The 18,824-nt window shown below is 37.9% G+C and overlaps 1 protein-coding gene across 3 annotated transcripts in view; it reads right to left on the reverse strand.

Annotated features, from left to right (window-relative positions):
* Positions 1–3,997: 3,997 nt before the first annotated feature.
* The window catches only part of LOC139749922 (BMP-binding endothelial regulator protein-like), a 225,596-nt gene continuing 210,769 nt past the window's right edge, over positions 3,998–18,824 (reverse strand). For all 3 annotated transcript variants that reach the window (XM_071664337.1, XM_071664336.1, XM_071664338.1), the window contains exons 7-14: positions 18,051–18,233; positions 16,488–16,864; positions 15,353–15,466; positions 13,610–13,744; positions 12,786–12,909; positions 9,868–10,222; positions 8,708–8,841; positions 3,998–8,285 (exon numbers count right to left, since the gene is read on the reverse strand). In XM_071664337.1, the coding sequence (XP_071520438.1) occupies positions 8,068–8,285; positions 8,708–8,841; positions 9,868–10,222; positions 12,786–12,909; positions 13,610–13,744; positions 15,353–15,466; positions 16,488–16,864; positions 18,051–18,233 (1,640 nt within the window). In that variant the 3' untranslated portion in view covers positions 3,998–8,067. The remainder of the gene's footprint in view (positions 8,286–8,707; positions 8,842–9,867; positions 10,223–12,785; positions 12,910–13,609; positions 13,745–15,352; positions 15,467–16,487; positions 16,865–18,050; positions 18,234–18,824) is intronic.

Raw genomic sequence — 18,824 nt, forward strand, 5'->3', positions numbered from 1 at the left:
GAACAACCATGGAGACATCATGCACCCCTGCTGCAAACCGAAATTCACTGAGAACCAATCACTTTCCTCTCTTCCTACTCGTATACATGCCTTACATCCTTGATAAAAACTTTTCACTGCTTCTAGCAACTTGCCTCCCACGCCATATACTCATTATTATACCTAATCGCTGTTTCCTGCATCAGCGAGATAGCGCAAGGAAAACAGACAAAGAAAGGCCCAACCCACCCATGTACACATATATATACATAAATGCCAATACGCGCACATATACATACCTATACATTTCAACATATACATACACAGACATACATATATACACATGTACATATTCATACTTACTGCCTTCATCCATTCTTGTCGCCATCCTGCCACTCATGAGATAGCATCCCTCCTCCAGTGAGGTAGCACCAAGAAAAGACAAAAATAGGCCACATTCATTCACACACGGTCTGTAGCTGTCATGTGTAATGCACCAAAACCACAGATCCTTTTCCACGTCCAGGCCCCACAGACCTTTCCATAGTTTACCCCAGATGCTTCACATGCCCTGGTTCAATCCATTGACAGCATGTCGACCCTGGTATACCACATCGTTCCAGTTCAATGTATTCCTTGCACACCTTTCACCCTCCAGTATGATCAGGCCCCGATTGCTCAAAATCTTTTTTCACTCCATCCTTCCACCTCCAATTTTCCTGCTTCTCCTTTTTCCCTCCACCTCCGACACATATATCCTCTTCGTCAATCTTTCCTCACTCATTCTCTCCACATGTCCAGACCATTTCAATACACCCTCCTATGCTCTCTCAACCACACTCTTTTTATTACCATACATCCCTCTTACCTTTCATTACTTACTTGATCAAACCACCTCATACCACATATTGTCCTCAAACATTTAATTTCCTACACATCCATCATCCTCTGCACAGCCCTATCTATAGCCCATGCCTTGCAACCATACCATACAACATTGTTGGTACCAATATTCCTTCAAGTATACCCATTTTTGCTCTTCGAGATAATGCTCTCACCTTCCACACGTTCTTCAGCGCTCTCAGATCCTTCACTTCCTCCCCCACCCTGTGACTCACTTTCACTTCCATGGTTCCATCCACTGCCAAGTCCACTCCCAGATATTTAAAACACTTCACTTCCTTCAGCTTTTCTTCATTCAAACTTACCTCCCAATTTATGAAAATAATTTAGGTGAGAGATTGCAAAAGCATTTTTTTTTAATGTTTCTTCTGCCATGAAAAAACTTGTTAAGAAATTAATGCATTTGCTATCTCCTGTGTAATTTTTTCACATTTCCTTTGCCATGAAATGAATACCTCATGAAGATCTTGGGATATTACTGCCAACATAAAGCCTCATAGCTAGGAATTCCATTCTATTTTATCTTCTTGCTTCTCTGGATGGCTTTTACACCCTTCCAAGTTACATATAGATGAAAAGAGCAGTCCTCTAAAGCCTACTCATGATCTCAAGCTCTTATAAAAAGATATGGCAGTGACATTACAAATGCAGTTCCATCATTCTCTGTTATTGCCTCATAACGAGGGCAAAAAATGATCCATTTAGAAAATCAAATGTAGGATAGGGAGCTATGTTCTCCTTCCTGAGCAACTTACTATTGTTGAGGCTAAAAGTGTAACATAAATTTTAAGATTTCTATGAAAGCTCACAATACTTAATTGTTCTTTAACCTTACAAGGATTGTAGCAATATAAATATGGCTAACAGAGATGGAACTCCAGACATTCTTGTGTTTTGGCCTCCTGCTTTATAGGAAAGTTCCTCATTCAGTTATGTACATGATATTACATCAAAATGTGATTACCACTGGGAAAAATTCTCCAGGCTATCAGTTACCCATACAACATTATGGCAGGCAGGAAGAAATGGTATTTAAGCTTCCAAGTGAACCCGTCTCACTACACCTTAGTATGATTTTATATGCGATAAAAGTATGGTGACTGAGTTTGGAAAAGTGTGTGGAAGAAGAAAGTTAAGAGTAAATGTGAATAAGAGCAAGGCTATTAGGTACAGTAGGGTTGAGGGTCAAGTCAATAGGGAGGTGAGTTTGAATGGAGAAAAACTGGAGGAAGTGAAGTGTTTTAGATATCTGGGAGTGGATCTGGCAGCGGATGGAACCATGGAAGCGGAAGTGGATCATAGGGTGGGGGAAGGGGCGAAAATCCTGGGGGCCTTGAAGAATGTGTGGAAGTCGAGAACATTATCTCGGAAAGCAAAAATGGGTATGTTTGAAGGAATAGTGGTTCCAACAATGTTGTATGGTTGCGAGGCGTGGGCTATGGATAGAGTTGTGCGCAGGAGGATGGATGTGCTGGAAATGAGATGTTTGAGGACAATGTGTGGTGTGAGGTGGTTTGATTGAGTGAGTAACGTAAGGGTAAGAGAGATGTGTGGAAATAAAAAGAGCGTGGTTGAGAGAGCAGAAGAGGGTGTTTTGAAGTGGTTTGGGCACATGGAGAGGATGAGTGAGGAAAGATTGACCAAGAGGATATATGTGTCGGAGGTGGAGGGAACAAGGAGAAGAGGGAGACCAAATTGGAGGTGGAAAGATGGAGTGAAAAAGATTTTGTGTGATCGGGGCCTGAACATGCAGGAGGGTGAAAGGAGAGCAAGGAATAGAGTGAATTGGAGCGATGTGGTATACCGGGGTTGACGTGCTGTCAGTGGATTGAAGCAGGGCATGTGAAGCGTCTGGGGTAAACCATGGAAAGCTGTGTAGGTATGTATATTTGCGTGTGTGGACGTATGTATATACATGTGTATGGGGGGGGGTTGGGCCATTTCTTTCGTCTGTTTCCTTGCGCTACCTCGCAAACGCGGGAGACAGCGACAAAGTATAATAAAATAATATAAAAATAAAAGTATGTATGTATGCATAGGTTGTAGACATATGATAATGATAAACAAAATAATAATGTGTTTTTGTAAGACAGTACTCATTCACAGTTGTTTACTATTGTGCATTGTAAAACATTTTCATCATTTTCTGTTCACTTTCTCAGTTTTATATCCACTATTTATCAGTCTCCACCAGTGTTGTGTATGCAGAAGATTGTGGAATGAGCAGAGGGAACTCACACGAGTAAATGATTTGCTTTCATGGTAATGAAGGGAAAGCAAGAAGAGTAAAAAATTCAGCCTGTAACCAACCCCTTACCTTAGCTTGGTTGGCATATCAACTTATAAACATTTTCTATTCCCAGATGAGATTAATTTTTATGTTTCATCACCTCAACCCTGGGGATCCCCATCTAGGTTACCTGGTTCAGTAGTCAAAAGGGTTATATTGTAGGAAATAGTTGGTAGGCAGCCAGTACTACCCACCTCAGCATCAGGAGGGTTAGTGATGGCTGCATAGTGAGCCAACACTTCATTGGTTGTCAAGGTGCACTCCTCTGACCCAAATAGCTGTCTTTTCCTTCTGCCTTGCACAAACATACAACCTCTCCTTGTCATACATAAAACTTAACCAGCTCATTCCTTGTAACTTTAGATTTTCCTCTTGTATATGCAATATGCATTAGCCCTGTTTTTTGACAAAATGGTAGGAGCAATAGATAAAAGTAGTAGGTAGGAACATTTAGGCTGGAGCATTAGGAAGAAACATAAGGTTGAATTAGTAGGTTAGAATATTAGGTAAGAACATTAATTAGAAATAGTCAGTAGGAACATTAGGTAGGATCCTCTGCAAACACTGTGCTAGAGCTGCCTTCTGCAAATGGCCTGTTAAAAGTGAGGCACCAAAGGCTCAGAAGTGGTAGTAGAGTTCACTAGTTATGGACACACTATTTCCTTGAGGGAGTTCCAGTTGGAACAGGCAACTGATATATATAGACAAATAGATAGATTCTATACCAAATATTACCAACCCGTTAAATGTTTTGGGCATAACAGCAAAGTGCAAGCATGGAACTTACCACTGGCATGAAGATAAAGGGAAATGAAAAATACATCATACACAATTACACGTTTAATATCTTGAGAATATCACCACAATATATGTAAATATGAGGACCACATCAATGGTTATGGTTACAACATTTAGGAGAAATACAACCAATACTTTAACATATTTAAAAGCAAGTGTTGTGTAGCCCTAGTAGCATTTGATGCAGCAAGAGACAAATGCATATATCTTCTGCTCCAAAAATGCTGGAAAATTCCTACTGTATTTGGCAAGATATAACGTCAATAAGTAATGAGCAAAAATATCATCAAATTGTATCCACTTGTTACAGCGTGAATCATACAAAAATTTGCCTTAATGTAGTATGACACGGAGATCATATTGCCACTTAACTCATATATGAATTTCAGGGCAAGAAAGGAACAACCAAAGACATTTAATTTACTCATGAAACACACGATACACAAAGTCTTAACAGCAGCAGATGAAGGTTGACTTCAGCAATGTATTAGGCTATTAGGATTGACACTATACACGAGGATAATACTATGAGAGTGATAAACAAAACTTGTGCAAAATATACCACTGGACAGGAAAAACTAGGTTGTTTGTACATGATCAGTGTAGATTCATGGTTTTCAGTGAGAATATATGGTTGACTCAGTTAGTTGCCTATCAGTCAGATCAGAGAATTTTAGTAATTGGTTGTCCTCATCTGGCTTAACACATGTTAATCAGCCCATCTCAGAATTCGTAGTTACCTACCATGCCATATGGATCTTAATTTGTCGTCAGGATAGAATCATTGTTCACGGTCTTGGTTCTAATAAATCAGTCATTTTCGATTAACTATTACAATGTGTGCATCACAAAGAACTGCTCATACTTTAAACAGTATTACTCCAGTTACATAAAATCTAATACTTACAGTACCGACTATAGAGAAGTTTTAAAGCCATGACCTACAGCTGTTAAACATATTTCAGACTAAAGGCAAGTAAAGTGATGACACTGATGAGCAATTCATATCATGTCCAACATATTGCCTGAACAGTCTAGTATAAATGAGATTAGAGGCATGGCACTCCCTTCAATAAAATACAAATGATCATATTTGCAGTAATATAATACATGGAAACAACTCACTGATTAACTATAATCTGACACTCATTACATGGCAATTTTAAGTGCTGACCATTGGACAAATAACATGCAGTACTTGAACCCTAGAACATCCTTCACCTTCCACAAAACTATTGGAGTCGATGTTCCAAGTATAGCCACTCCGAAACAGGGTCAAGATGATCTTTTACATATACAAAATATAAACTAAACATTTATGGCAAAAGTATTTTGCTAATATCAGAGCCAGATGGCCTTCTTTGACAACTAACTCTAAAAGGGACAACTAACATGACACAAAGAGAGTTGGGGACCCACCATGTTCTACAACAAGGCACATGCAAGGAGTAAACTACAGTCCTGTAACACTATGAGAAACACTTTTAACTTTAAACAAATAATGTTTTCCATAGCACTATGCAGAAAAAAATCCTTCATCCACTTTCTTATAACATTATAAGTTATACAAGTAGTAAACTTAAGTAATTACGATTCATAATTTACAGTTTTAGTTGCACTATTTACCGGAGCTGATCAGATCTATTCCTTACTTTCTCTCAGTTCACCATCATAAAACAGACATTCTTGCTTTGTCTTAACAGTTTTCCCCAGTTTTATCATGACCAGTTACAATCTCTATAAGAACTCACTATTGTATGCAACTGTTCACTTGCGTAAATAAAAGTACGTGGACAATTACAGTTTTGTAGTGTAGTCATGAACATAGAAGAACAGGTTAATCAGTGTGAAAGACCTCCTGGGAGACACTGATATCTTTAACACAGATCACTCTTGAACACAATAAACCAACTCGCTGATTACTTAGGCAATGATTTATAGTTTAATTCTGGAACTGTACGGGGCATTGCAATTAGCTAACAAAAGAATTGGGCCCCCTTATCTCTGAGTATTATGCATGCCTATGTATTTCTCTTTGGAACAGCAACTACTCTCATATCTTTAACACCACATTTCATACCTTCTGTTCTCACCTTATATTAAGAAATAATTCTAACGGTTTTACCAGTATAAGCCCATTAAATGAAATTACAGATGCATGTATCATGAACTGTGAGAAATATCCTCATTTCACAGTTCTAGCACCTTCCACTTGGGAGTTGTCCCTTCTAGTGCTATTCCTTAGATGTTCACAGGCTCTACCATTCTTGCTCTTGCTTTCATCTTGATTTCTGCTTTCTAAATTCAATGGAAGTTAGGTACACTGAATTCTTATCAGTGGATGATTATCAGTGAATTCAAATCACTTACACGAGTGTCTTCAAATTCCATAGGGTATATACAGTTAATAACTTCAGCACGTTCACAATTAGTCTATCTTAATCCTTCAAAACCACTTCTTTCTCTTCAGCTTATTTACCTTTGATCTGTAATTTTCACTGCACTTCCTTGACAATACTCTTTTTATCACTTATGGCACTATATTTCTTTAGGGGAAAGACTTGGTGGTTTGTTGAATGAATGATCAGTCTTTTTCATTTAACCAAAAGTAGAGCCAATTCTGTAATACAGTAACACAGTATACTTCATAAAGCATAGACTCACAAAATATATATAGTCTTTGGTATTCCATGAAAGAAACATTTCTGCACATTTATGATAGGCAGTGGAACTGAAGTATACCAGTTAATAGCTTTCAGCAATTAATCTCTGATGAATTTTTCACTTAAAATTACTTTCTCAATTTTCTTCAAGTTTCAAGATCATTCTAATCATCAAACACTGTTTTGTACATAAATTGATAGCAAAATATTCATAAAATAACTGCCTAATCCTAATGGGTCTTCAGTGTCCTTGGAAGAATTAGATGTGACAGAAATAGGGAAGGATGCACCAAAACACACAGCTCAAAATTATCCATACCTACAGGGCCGAACAACATTAATCTGTTCATTTGGGAATAACTTTCCAAATCACTTGTAACTTCAGTTGTGACTGTTTACAGACTACTCTGTTGTGGCCTAAGCAGGAATAACGGGTCAAGTGAAAATTAACAACTAAGAAATTTTCTGGACAGATAATCTGGTTATTTCTTATGCCATTTGCAACCTTGAGAGAATATCTGGGTATATTTGAATATGCTGTTGACATCTTTTTTTGATAACATTGATGTGCCTTTGATATTCAACATGCAGCTTTGAGAAATACTGTACATCTGGCTTCAATTTTTAGTAAAATTATTTTTAAAAATTTTGAAATCACATCACATATGAACAATACTCTCTTTTGATGTCTTTAAAGGCTTTGACCCTTGGAACTTGCTAAATATTATACTAAACTATTGCCATCTCTTGAAATAGAATGAACCATTTTACAGTTTTCATGATATACTTCTTTAAATATAATGTTTTTAATACATTACAAAAATATATGAGACACTCTTCTGCACTGGGACACTGCTAAATTCCTAGCTCTGCACCACAGTCATAATGATACCAAAAGAAAAGCACTCTTGCTCTTCTTAATTTTATGTGCAATCTATGGCATTTACCAGTTAAACTTAATGGTCTTTAACATTCTATGAGATTTCCCTCATAAATTAATTACTCTATGAATCTGCTTCAGACACAAATGTCAACAAATATGTAACACAAATAACAACACAAAGAGAAGCACATATATGTATGTATGCTCCACCACAAGTGTTTGTAAAGACAATGCCACTAGTATCTGTCCTGCATGCACATACATAGCACTTCATGAGATCATTCACGACATCTTAGCCTGATGCCTGCTTTACCACTGAGACCACAAGTTCGCTGGCCCGGGTATCCTCGTGTCAGGGTACCGTGGTGTCAGGGCATCTAGCACTTGCTCCACACATTTTCTCTTCACTAAAGCAAGAGTTTCACCACAGCTATGATTATTGCATCACAAGCCTAAAGCAGTCGATTCATGATCATTGCCACAACCACCACTGCCAGTAGTAGGTATGGTACCCCAACTACCCCGCCCTCTGCCGAGCCAGCTACTTCACCTCAACGGTTTCTACGACGGTTCCTTCGCCGTTTCTTGCTCTTGCGGCAGTCCTCAACAGGGATACAAGCACCTCGATGTAGCACAGTTGGTGGTGGACAGTAACAACCAGCCCTGCAGCTTCTGGTATGACACTTGGGATTGGGTGTTGGGTTACGACACGTAGCACGACAAGGGGGTGCACATTCCATGTACTCTGCTCCATGAGGACATTCCAAACCTGCAGTTACACATGGATAACAATAGTTTTATTATCCTTTAGGAATGAATGATTAACACAAATAACTTCAGAGGTCATTATCTGCCACTCATGTACAGCCAATGCTGGCAAATGTTTTTGCCTTTGAGAACTTTTTTCAAACTGAGGGGTTTATTGCACTACTGGTTGAAAGTACTTTAGCAGAAATAAAAAATATATCAAAGCACTTCTGAAAGCCTTACTGATGTGAGTGACTGTATCTTTTATGAGAATGCTTCACTTTACATGTGTTAGAAATATAATTACCAAACTGCTCCAAATATAATTACCAAACTGGTTAGTTTTGTAGGAATTCTACCTACCATGCAAGATCCTGATGGTGATATGGGATGAAATAACTATCTGTGAAGAATAAGAAAATACATGTTTACTGTTACACTCACCTCCACATTTGCTTTCTTTGCGCCACTCTGGAACATGGATACCAAGCCTCTGACACTGCCTAGCATATGCCTGCAGGGTGTCACATTCACATCTCCGAGTAGACCTACATTCACACATATCCAAGATACATGATCTGTTGGTAAAGAAATGTTAAGTTGTAGGAAAAGATATATCATTTTGATTTGTCCAATACACTATATTATGCATATAAATGAATCTTCATATAGTGATTAAAAGGCTAATGATCTCTATTCACTTAAGATTCACTAGAACTACAGCACATTAAATGATCCATTTTCTTGATTCATTCTGTTTTTTCTAGTTAGGGCATCTAAACCTATCACTGCAGCAGGCCAAACATCTAAGGTTCAGCCCCAGTTCAATCCATTGACAGCACATATCCCCATGTACACCACATTGTTACAATTCAATCCCATACACGCCTTTCATCCTGCTGCATGATTAGGGCCCAAGCAATCAAAATTTTACTCACTCCATCCTTCCATCTCCAATTAGGTCTTTTCCTTCTTGTCCTCTCCACTTCTGACATATATCCTCTTTATCAGCCCCTCCCAATTCATTCTTAACATTTGTCCAAACCACTGCAGCACACCATCTTCAGTGTTCTCAGCCACACACTTGTTACCACCACACCACTCTCACTGTATCATTTTGTACTCCTCACATCACATATTGTCCTTAAGCATTTAATTTCCAACACTTTCACCCTCTTTCATACATTCTAATTTATAGCCCATGCCATGTATCCATACATCACCAATTACTTAATGAGAATTTATTCTAAAATTCTTATGAATGGATTATGGATATGTAGAGCTTTGTTTCCATTAAATCACATCATCTTATATCTCTACTTGTAAACTCTGTAAGTCAAAGAATATGTTAAGATCCATGAAACATGAAAGTTCTATTGACATGAAACTCAAAATCTTTAGGCTGAGATATCACAATTTATGGTTCTCTATGTGGACCAGTCCATAAAATTTTTAAGATGTTTCTCATCTGACTTGGACCATCTACTCGAACTATGTTGTCAATTTCCTATACATTCTAATTCCATAAGTACCACTTTGCTCAATAATAATAATAATAATAATAATAAAGAAAGGAAAAGCTGTCTTTCATTTTCCCTACTTACTTATAGAACTTGTCAATAGGCACAATGGCATGGCAAGCCTGGAATGCTGTGCTGTTGAGAAGGCCACACTGCCTCTCACTTTGGTCACGCGATACTGGGCATGTCAGTCGCTGTGGTCTGCTTAGACCTACTGCCCTTACTTCATTCTTCATCCTACGAGAGCACTGCCTTACTTTGCCTGTGGACCAGGACATTGCCATCTGATTGGGCGTTTTAACCAGGGCTCCATTCTTAGTTATCAGGTCATCAGCGACATCACCATTGAAGTTTCCACAAAGACCACAGGTGTGTCCCTGCATCTCAACAGGTACCTCTACCTCCACATACGAAGCACCATCCCACAACAGACGTACTCCTGTTTAATAATATACATGTTATAAATGGAAATCATTCAAACCCATAAGCTCTCTCTGAAGGAAGGGAATTCATACACACAAAGTACAGGGTATAGTGAAAAACAACAGAACAGGGCTGAGTAATAATTACACATTTACTTTTGTAATAAAGCAATGCCATCCCACTCCAGTATTAATTTCTAAGTAACATTTATCACTACATGATTTTACAAGTAACTCATATATGGATAATTCTGTACTATAGTCTGAATTTGGAGAAATGATACAGTATAAGAAAAAAATCAGAAAAGTGTTTGATGCGACCAAAACCATGGTTGGCAAGGTATTAGGCTTATAGGAAATAGGAAGTTAGGGGATTGAATCTTAAGAGACACCTTGAGTCCCATAATGAACACTACAGTTGAAAATAAGTGTTATAAAAGTGATCCCAAAAAAGGATGGTTCACATAGAGATATTTTGCAATAGCAGCTGGAATATGAATCAAAACTATTTTCCCAGTGCTTGTAGGAAATTGATATAATATTTCACTTTGACTTAAATGAAAAATACCTTATGACCTAAAAAAGTTGCATTTTTTGTGTGTGTTTATAAAATACTGGTAAATTAGTCTTGCTGAGAAAGTGTCAGTGAAAAACACCTTGTTCACAGGGCTGTTTATAAATCATGTAATGACTTGACAACAAGGTTAGGAGGTGCTGCTACTGTGGTAGGAACTTGAAAGTTGGGTAAAGTTTGAATTTCAGCACCTCAAGGGGATACTCTAGTTTTTTGGAGTAACCAAGTCTCACCTTGCCTTCTCATGGTGACCTTGTTATTACAACCTTAGGGGTGGAACAGAAGAGGGAGACACTGCCTGCTTCCATCAAGCTAATATATTTTTTTTAAGACAAACATTGGAGGTGTTTATATTTGGATGTGCTGGGATTGGAGAATCCCTTATCCATGGGCAGGGTGTGGACTGACAAAGGAAATGATGAATGTGAGATGTTGGAGGGCATGGAAGGAGTGTTATGGATGGGAATGAATGAAAATTTTCAGGGAAGAGGGAAAGGAGGATGTGCAATTGTGCTATCACCAAAAGTATGGGACAGTGTTACAGAACATGGATGGAATGGATCAAGACTAGTTTGGGTGAAGGAAAGACTGAATTCAGTATGCAGATGGTGTGAGGTAAGGATGAAATGAAACGTTTTAGAGATATCTGAATGACTGTATAACTTGTTTTGAGAATGAGAGAAAAGTGGTTGTAATGAATGACATGATTGCAAAGGTGGGATGTGATGAAACTGGCAAGACAGATGGTAAATGGGGAGTGCCTGGATTAAATGAGAATGGAAGTTATCTTACGGATGTCTGTGCTGAAAGGGGTTTATTCCTTGCAACCCTTATTTAAGCACAAAATGATCCACACAATCTAAGCAAAAGGGTTTCATAGGGTTTCATGGACTGTTTGGCAGTGTATAAGAAATTGAGAAAGGTTGTGCTGGATGCAAGAGTTGTCAAAGGATTCTTTGGAGACTGAGCATTTTGCAGTTATTGTGAGGGTGAGGCTCTGGGAGAAATTGAGGTATGGTATAAGGAAGAATGGAAAGGTACAGAAAGGTAAAGTGTTCACAAGTGAGATGGATTAAAAAGAATGCATGGAGGAGAATGAAAGACTAGGGACCAAAAGTTCAGACAGAAGTGAAGTTAATGAAGGGATGCAGTCATGCATGAATGAAGTGTTTAGAATGTCTAGAGATATAAGAATTAAAGGGGAAATGCATAGTTGATGGATGAGATTAGAAACCCTATGGAGGAGTAGAAAAAGGCATTTGGTAGATTGCTCAAAAGGAATGTACCATTGAAGTTCAGCAAAGAAGAAGGGAAGATGTGTAAAGAGATGTTATGAAGCTGATAAAGGAAAGCAAAAAAAAAAAAAGTAGATGAAGATTTAGGAAGTTGAGTAAAAAGTTTAGGAAAAATAAGATATTGTACTGGGAGAAAGTAAAAATGGAAAGATGTAAATGTAGGAGTAGAAATGTTAAGGAAGGGGAGTTGCTGAATCACAAGGAGAAAGTAAAAAGAAAGTGGAAAGAGTATTCTGAATTGCTGAATGTGGGAGACGATAAGGCAGTGGTTGTTATGCATGATTATGGCGGATGGAAGGAAAAGGATACAAGTGCAGGGAGCTATAGCAAGAACGTAGGTGAAAAATGGCATTAATGAAGTTGAAGGTAGGAAAGGCACCTGGAGTAAATGATATTAAGGTTGAAATATTGAAGTACAGAGGAGAAAAGTTGATACAGAGGATACATTTGATATGTAATTACAATGATAATGGAGGGTTGTGTCGAATTGAATTAAAGCTTTTCTTGTTCATTCATTTAAAGGGTGCTATGAATGTATATAGCTATCATAGAGAAATAAGTCTGTTAATATACCAGGAAAAGTGTATGAAAGAGTGCTCAGCTGTAAAAACATTGTGTGTGAGTGGTGACCTCTGGAGCAATCAAGTTATTTTCCTTTTGTAATGACAGTTTTGTTTATTAATAGTACTACACAAATTTAGAGAAAGTTACCTATAGCTGTGGTGATTGAAATAGCCTGGCCCTCTCGTGTAAGATTCAAAACACCATGCTCTTCATATGGTGGCTTTTCTATGCGGTTATTGATCTTGGTCCTTAACCTTTGATAAAGTTTCACCTGGAGGTAAAGACAGATAAGTAACATGTACAACTGTTACAGCTACATTTAAAAAATAGTGTAAGTATAACTACAGAATTTTACTAATGCTTAGTAGAAATAAAACATGACTACTATCCAGAAAGATAAAGTAAATCCATTCAAATACAAATTCAATTTCATCAAGAGAGAAGGGTTGGGACCTGTCTTCCACTCCATAACCGTATTCTTTCTAAGCATTCCTGTTAACTATCTAGCTTCACTGTAGTTTTCTCATTTGTACCAATCAGTAAAGGGTCACCTTGCCACTGTCTTTATACTTTTCCTAATTTTTCTAATTCCTCTTTCAAACCACAAACTTCTCTTCAATTTTATATATTCTTACATTTTTTTGTACTTTCTTCATCCTTCACATCCCATCACCTCCCTTTCCTTGTCTTCTACATCCATCTTTCTTCTCTTTCCATTCAACTCTTCCCATTTTGTCCCCCATTGTCCTTCCTTTCATGTCTCCTTCCCATCTCTTCCCTACAGCCTCTGCTACTGTGTATCTCTCCAATTTTGCTCTCTTTCCTCCTGTTCTTAAATAAGTTCCTTTCTCCATAGTCCATCCTTGCCTTTATACATTTGCCTTCTTATCTCGTTTCCCTTCTCACCTTTCCTTGTGCTTCCCTCAACCCCTCCATCCCCTACCTTCTTGATCCTACCATTATAAACTCACCTTTGCACCTGGCACCCTGAATGTGAGACTTTTGGTCCAAGAGAAGTTGTTGGATCTTCTGGCATCATTGCTGACCTTGAGGCTGAAGCCACCCTTAACCTTGCAAGTCTTTGCCAGTATATATTTACATGCTCCCTGTGGGATGACAAACAAGATTAGAGGCAGAGGTCATAATTTGCACTAAGGGTTATTAATACATCAGGTCAATGGTACTGGTGGGCAGTAGCATGTATTTCAGAGGTAACGTGGGTCATTTCTTATGTTATATGGTCTGCCCCATATATATCATCACAGACATTATGGGCTATGGTTGTGTCACTAACTAGTCCAATGGATGCTCAAAAACATAAAAACAATAAGGTGATCTTTACACAAAACATGGTTGGCATCTTTCTCCCCTTTATCACATACTTTCGCAAGTTCATTTTACATTTTCACTTTAAACAAATGCCAACATCAAAGCATATACAAGAAAGATGATTTTTATGTAAAGAAGTAAATTTATATTGCCTACATCTAATTAACTCAAGGAATAACTGTTTCAAGTCACTTAAAAATTATATGAGAATTTGACAGAACTTTGTCTAGTACCTTAAAAAAGCACATCTAAGCCAGGAAAAGCTGCTTACAGTATGTTTGAAGACATTGGTCTCTTTTTTTCAAATATGTACCATACTGCTGTAGAACATTCCAATTCACAGTTTCTGTCACGATTATAGGTAGAGTAAGGATATAGTTGTAACTAAAGCAATAATGATATGATCATTTATATAAGAGCTTCCAGTTTCGAGGTCAGATGCTGTCCATTTGCTATTATTATACTGCACATAATGAAATACTAATGAATGAACTAAATATAATCACTGGATGACAGAAGTCAATACATGTCTAGTGAAAAAGCTGCAAAACATCTGGTTACTTTAGTCACATGCAAACAAAAGGTTGTGATTTTTTACATGTTTCCATATTACTCCATATCTCAACTTTTGATCATTGCCACAGGGATATAAATAGCCCATTTCAGTCATGCATGTATCTCTTGTAAGACTCAATATATGCATCTTCCTCAATAATGGTTGACAAAGCATGCTTTAAGTTCCACATCAACTACAGCTCCACCCTCTCCTTTTTTCCCTGATCCTTCCTCTTCTCGATTCCGTCTATTACTCCACCAACTTTCCTCCACTAACTGTAACTCTTCCCTCGGGAAACAAAGAACAAAAGTCTTTTCAGTATACACCAAATCATCCTCAGCAAATTTTCTTATATTATTAGTGATAACATTCAGTTTTCTTAGTAAAAATGAAGACACCAGTACCCTTTCAGAAAGGGGTCCTGGGATACTTAAACTTAGATGGATATATAATTTCCACAGATATCCTTCTACATCTCACTATATTTAGTTTATTAATGTTGTATGACAGGAAGTGATTTTGATTCCACACACTTATATCATCAATCAACATATTTCTCACCTTAGTTGGCACAAAGATAACCTCAATACATAACACACAAAAAAGTGCAAAATATTAAACCGAAAGCCTAATCATATGTAGTAAATTAACTTCTTGGGGAAACTCTATCAAGTATTCCTTACATGGAAGAGGAAAGTTATGGTGAGCAAAATATGATAGAAATGTTTTCTTTCTTATTCAGCCTATTACAAAGGAGGTGAGCATTGGTAAACCAGTAAAATTTTATGTATGTGAAAGTTTCCAACCTGAAAATGAGTTATTTGTTTACCTGGAAGTTGAAGAGCAGACCGTCAAATGTATGGTAGTGTGGATCACCAAAGACAACACACACACCAGGGGCTTTCTCGCAGCGTGGACAACACTCATGCTCAGACTCGATGCGCTGCAAGGAACACCAGTATTTTCAATTTTCATTAGAACAGAAATATGTCAAATTTGCTCTTGTCCATCAGTGGCATCATTCTGTGGACTGAACTAGGGTTTTAATTAGGTGCAGTTATCAATTCTAAGTAAAAATGGAGTTGAGTAGTTCATCTACATATTTATTTTATTTTTTTCATTTTGCTTTGTCGCTGTCTCCCGCGTTAGCAAGGTAGCGCAAGGAAACAGCCGAAAGAATGGCCCAACCCACCCACATACACATGTACATACATACACGCCTACACACGCACATATACATTTCAACGTATACACACATATACATACACAGACATATACATATATACACATGTACATAATTCATACTGTCTACCTTTATTCATCCCGTCGCCACCCGCCACACATGAAATGACACCCCCCTCCTCCTGCATGTGCGCGAGGTAGCGCTAAGAAAAGACAAAAAAGGCCACATTCGTTCACAGTCTCTAGCTGTCATGTATAATGCACCGAAACCACACACACACACACACACACACACACATATATATATATATATATATATATATATATATATATATATATATATATATATATATATATATATATATATACTTATTTATCTATTTTTTTATTTTGCTTTGTCGCTGTCTCCCGCGTTAGCGGGGTAGCGCAAGGAAAGAGACGAAAGAATGGCTCAACCCACCCACATACACATGTATATATATACACGTCCACACACGCAAACATACATACCTATACATCTCAATGTATACATATATATATACACACACAGACATATACATATATACACATGTACATGATTCATACTGTCTGCCACCCCACCACACATAAAATACAACCCCCTCCCCCCTCATTATACATAATCGCTGTTTCCCGCCAGGTATAGAAAAATAGAATGATCCATACTATATGACAAAGTTGGTTACATCTTTAGTAGGAAGGATTTAGCAGGTTTTGGAAAGCTGGAATATATACCAAGATTCTCAAATAAAATGGGATCTTACCCTATAGCCAGGGGGACAAGGCTTGTTGAAATATTCACAAGGAAGTGTGTGGCATGAGACAGAACCATTGATGCAGTTGCAGGAGGTGCACTGGTCTTTCTGCCACTCCTCACCATCCTTATGGATCATTCCATGCATGTGGCAAACATTTTCGAAATAAGCTGCTGCACTGCAAGTGGGGCAACATTCATTCTCACGCAGGATTTGGTGTTCTTGGGAGCAATTGAGAATAGGACAGGTTGCACGCTTGCAGGTAATGTAGCCTTGATGACAGGTACAAGTAGTGCATGGATCCAGTGTGCGATTTGTGCCCGTCATATACAAATACCCATTAAGGAAGCACCGGCCTTCTGGTGGTGTGATCAACTCACGCGAACCTGACAAAATAAACACAAAAGTTAAGGGATTTATGATTTTCCCACCAAAAAAGGATCCCCTTTAAACTAGAATAAGGAATGATTTGTAACGAACTATGTCTACAGTATGAACATAGTCATAAAACAAAAAGCTAAAGATTTCAACCTAATATAAGGGGTCAACTGAACTTCTGAGTTTGGCTAAGAGTCTAATGATGATTTGTTTCATTAACCAGGACTGACTCCAGGAAAAGGTTAAATGATTCATGGTTTGTGTTAACCACAGGAATCAGATGAACTTGTACCTACCCTATCAGGGGTAATTTACACCTTTAGATCATGAGGCTTAAAACTGTAATTAGCTATAGGTAGACTATAAGGGATTATTAAAAGCTGCTGATGCACAACAGCACAACTCAGAAGAGTATGGTCTGCAGTCAGTACGCCACAGTCAATAGACTGACCATCTAACTGCATTAGAATCTTGTGATAAATCAAATATCACTATTTACTTATAATTCATTGCAGTGATTGTTCAAGACAGACATAATGCTCTGTGAGGATGAAGTGATTGTAATACATTAAAGTCTGAGAAAACTCCGAAAACATCTGTACAGGTACTTACAAAATAATGAACCGTATGTGTCCACTGTACAAAGTTCTCTACTATTTACACACTAAACTCCATCATTATTTAGGATGTCTTCTTACCCTGACAATCATTGGGCTTTAGTTTCATAAATGAAAAAGAAAAGTATATCATGGTAATGAAATGTGTGATTTTAGGAGTCCATCATATAATCTTTCAGAGAAAGATAACACTTACAACTGAACATATAACAGATTTCAAGAGCCTCTGCAAGCTCCTTTACTAGAGTTCTTTCTCTCTAGTCATACATGTTGAAGTCCACATAACTTTGGAGGGAGAAACCAAAGTTTCACACATTCAAAAAAATACCTACAATCATAAAAATTGTGAAACAAAGGCACCTAAAGAGTAAACGAACTAAAAAGGAAAATCTTGTGTTACCCGCTTCCCATTTTTGCTATTCCTACTACAGTATAACTAAATAATCTTGAGAATAACTCATGAATTCATTTGAAGAATTTGAAATATCCTAAGAAAGTGAGGATAGTAGTAACAATGATAGCCATTACCAAAGGACCTTTCACAAAAAAAAAAAAAGACAATTCTGCGTGTACTCACCAAGGCAGGTCATGCAACAGCTATCGGGCGTTGGAACTTGTTTGGTCTTGGAGCAGGAGAGGACAGGACACGCCTCCTTCTTGCAAGAAAGCGTTCCTTTAGAGCACATGCAGCGGACACAAGGGTCGACACGGGATGTCACCACTTCACCTTCCATCACCCGGCGTCCCTCCAGCCAACACCCTGGACCAAACATACCATCATTACCACCACGACAGTGCAGTGAACAAAGGCTATGTATTCCTTGTGTTGTGGGTAAAGTAGAAGTTATCAAGAAAGTTTCTGAAATTAATGATAATTTGACTTTGCAAGGACTGTACTTGCCATTCTACGCAGACTTAGTGACAATGAAGGTAAACATGACTCTACGTGAACGACATTACGTCTGAGTTGGGTCATGGGAGAAAGTGAAGGAAAGACAGCACAAAAGCGTACTGTTAGAGATCATGGGTAATTAGAGTCAGAATCTGGGTAAGGAGGGAGAGTAAATACGCATGGAGAGTGAACACCAGATGGCGGAGGTAGTGCTGGGAGATGATAAACAGATGATCAGTACACCATTCTTCAAGGTTGTTATCCACTCTCGTGACCCTCCATTGTCCAGGCTGCGGTTAATAACATTCATGGCAATGTTTCTGGTAGAGTTAATAATGGTGGAGTCATTACCTGACACCATTTGTCTGCTAGATAGTTAATATATATATATATATATATATATATATATATATATATATATATATATATATATATATATGCCGGAGATTATGTATGTAC

The sequence above is a fragment of the Panulirus ornatus genome, chromosome 8 (assembly GCF_036320965.1).
Source record: "Panulirus ornatus isolate Po-2019 chromosome 8, ASM3632096v1, whole genome shotgun sequence".
In the NCBI taxonomy this organism is placed as follows: domain Eukaryota; kingdom Metazoa; phylum Arthropoda; class Malacostraca; order Decapoda; family Palinuridae; genus Panulirus; species Panulirus ornatus.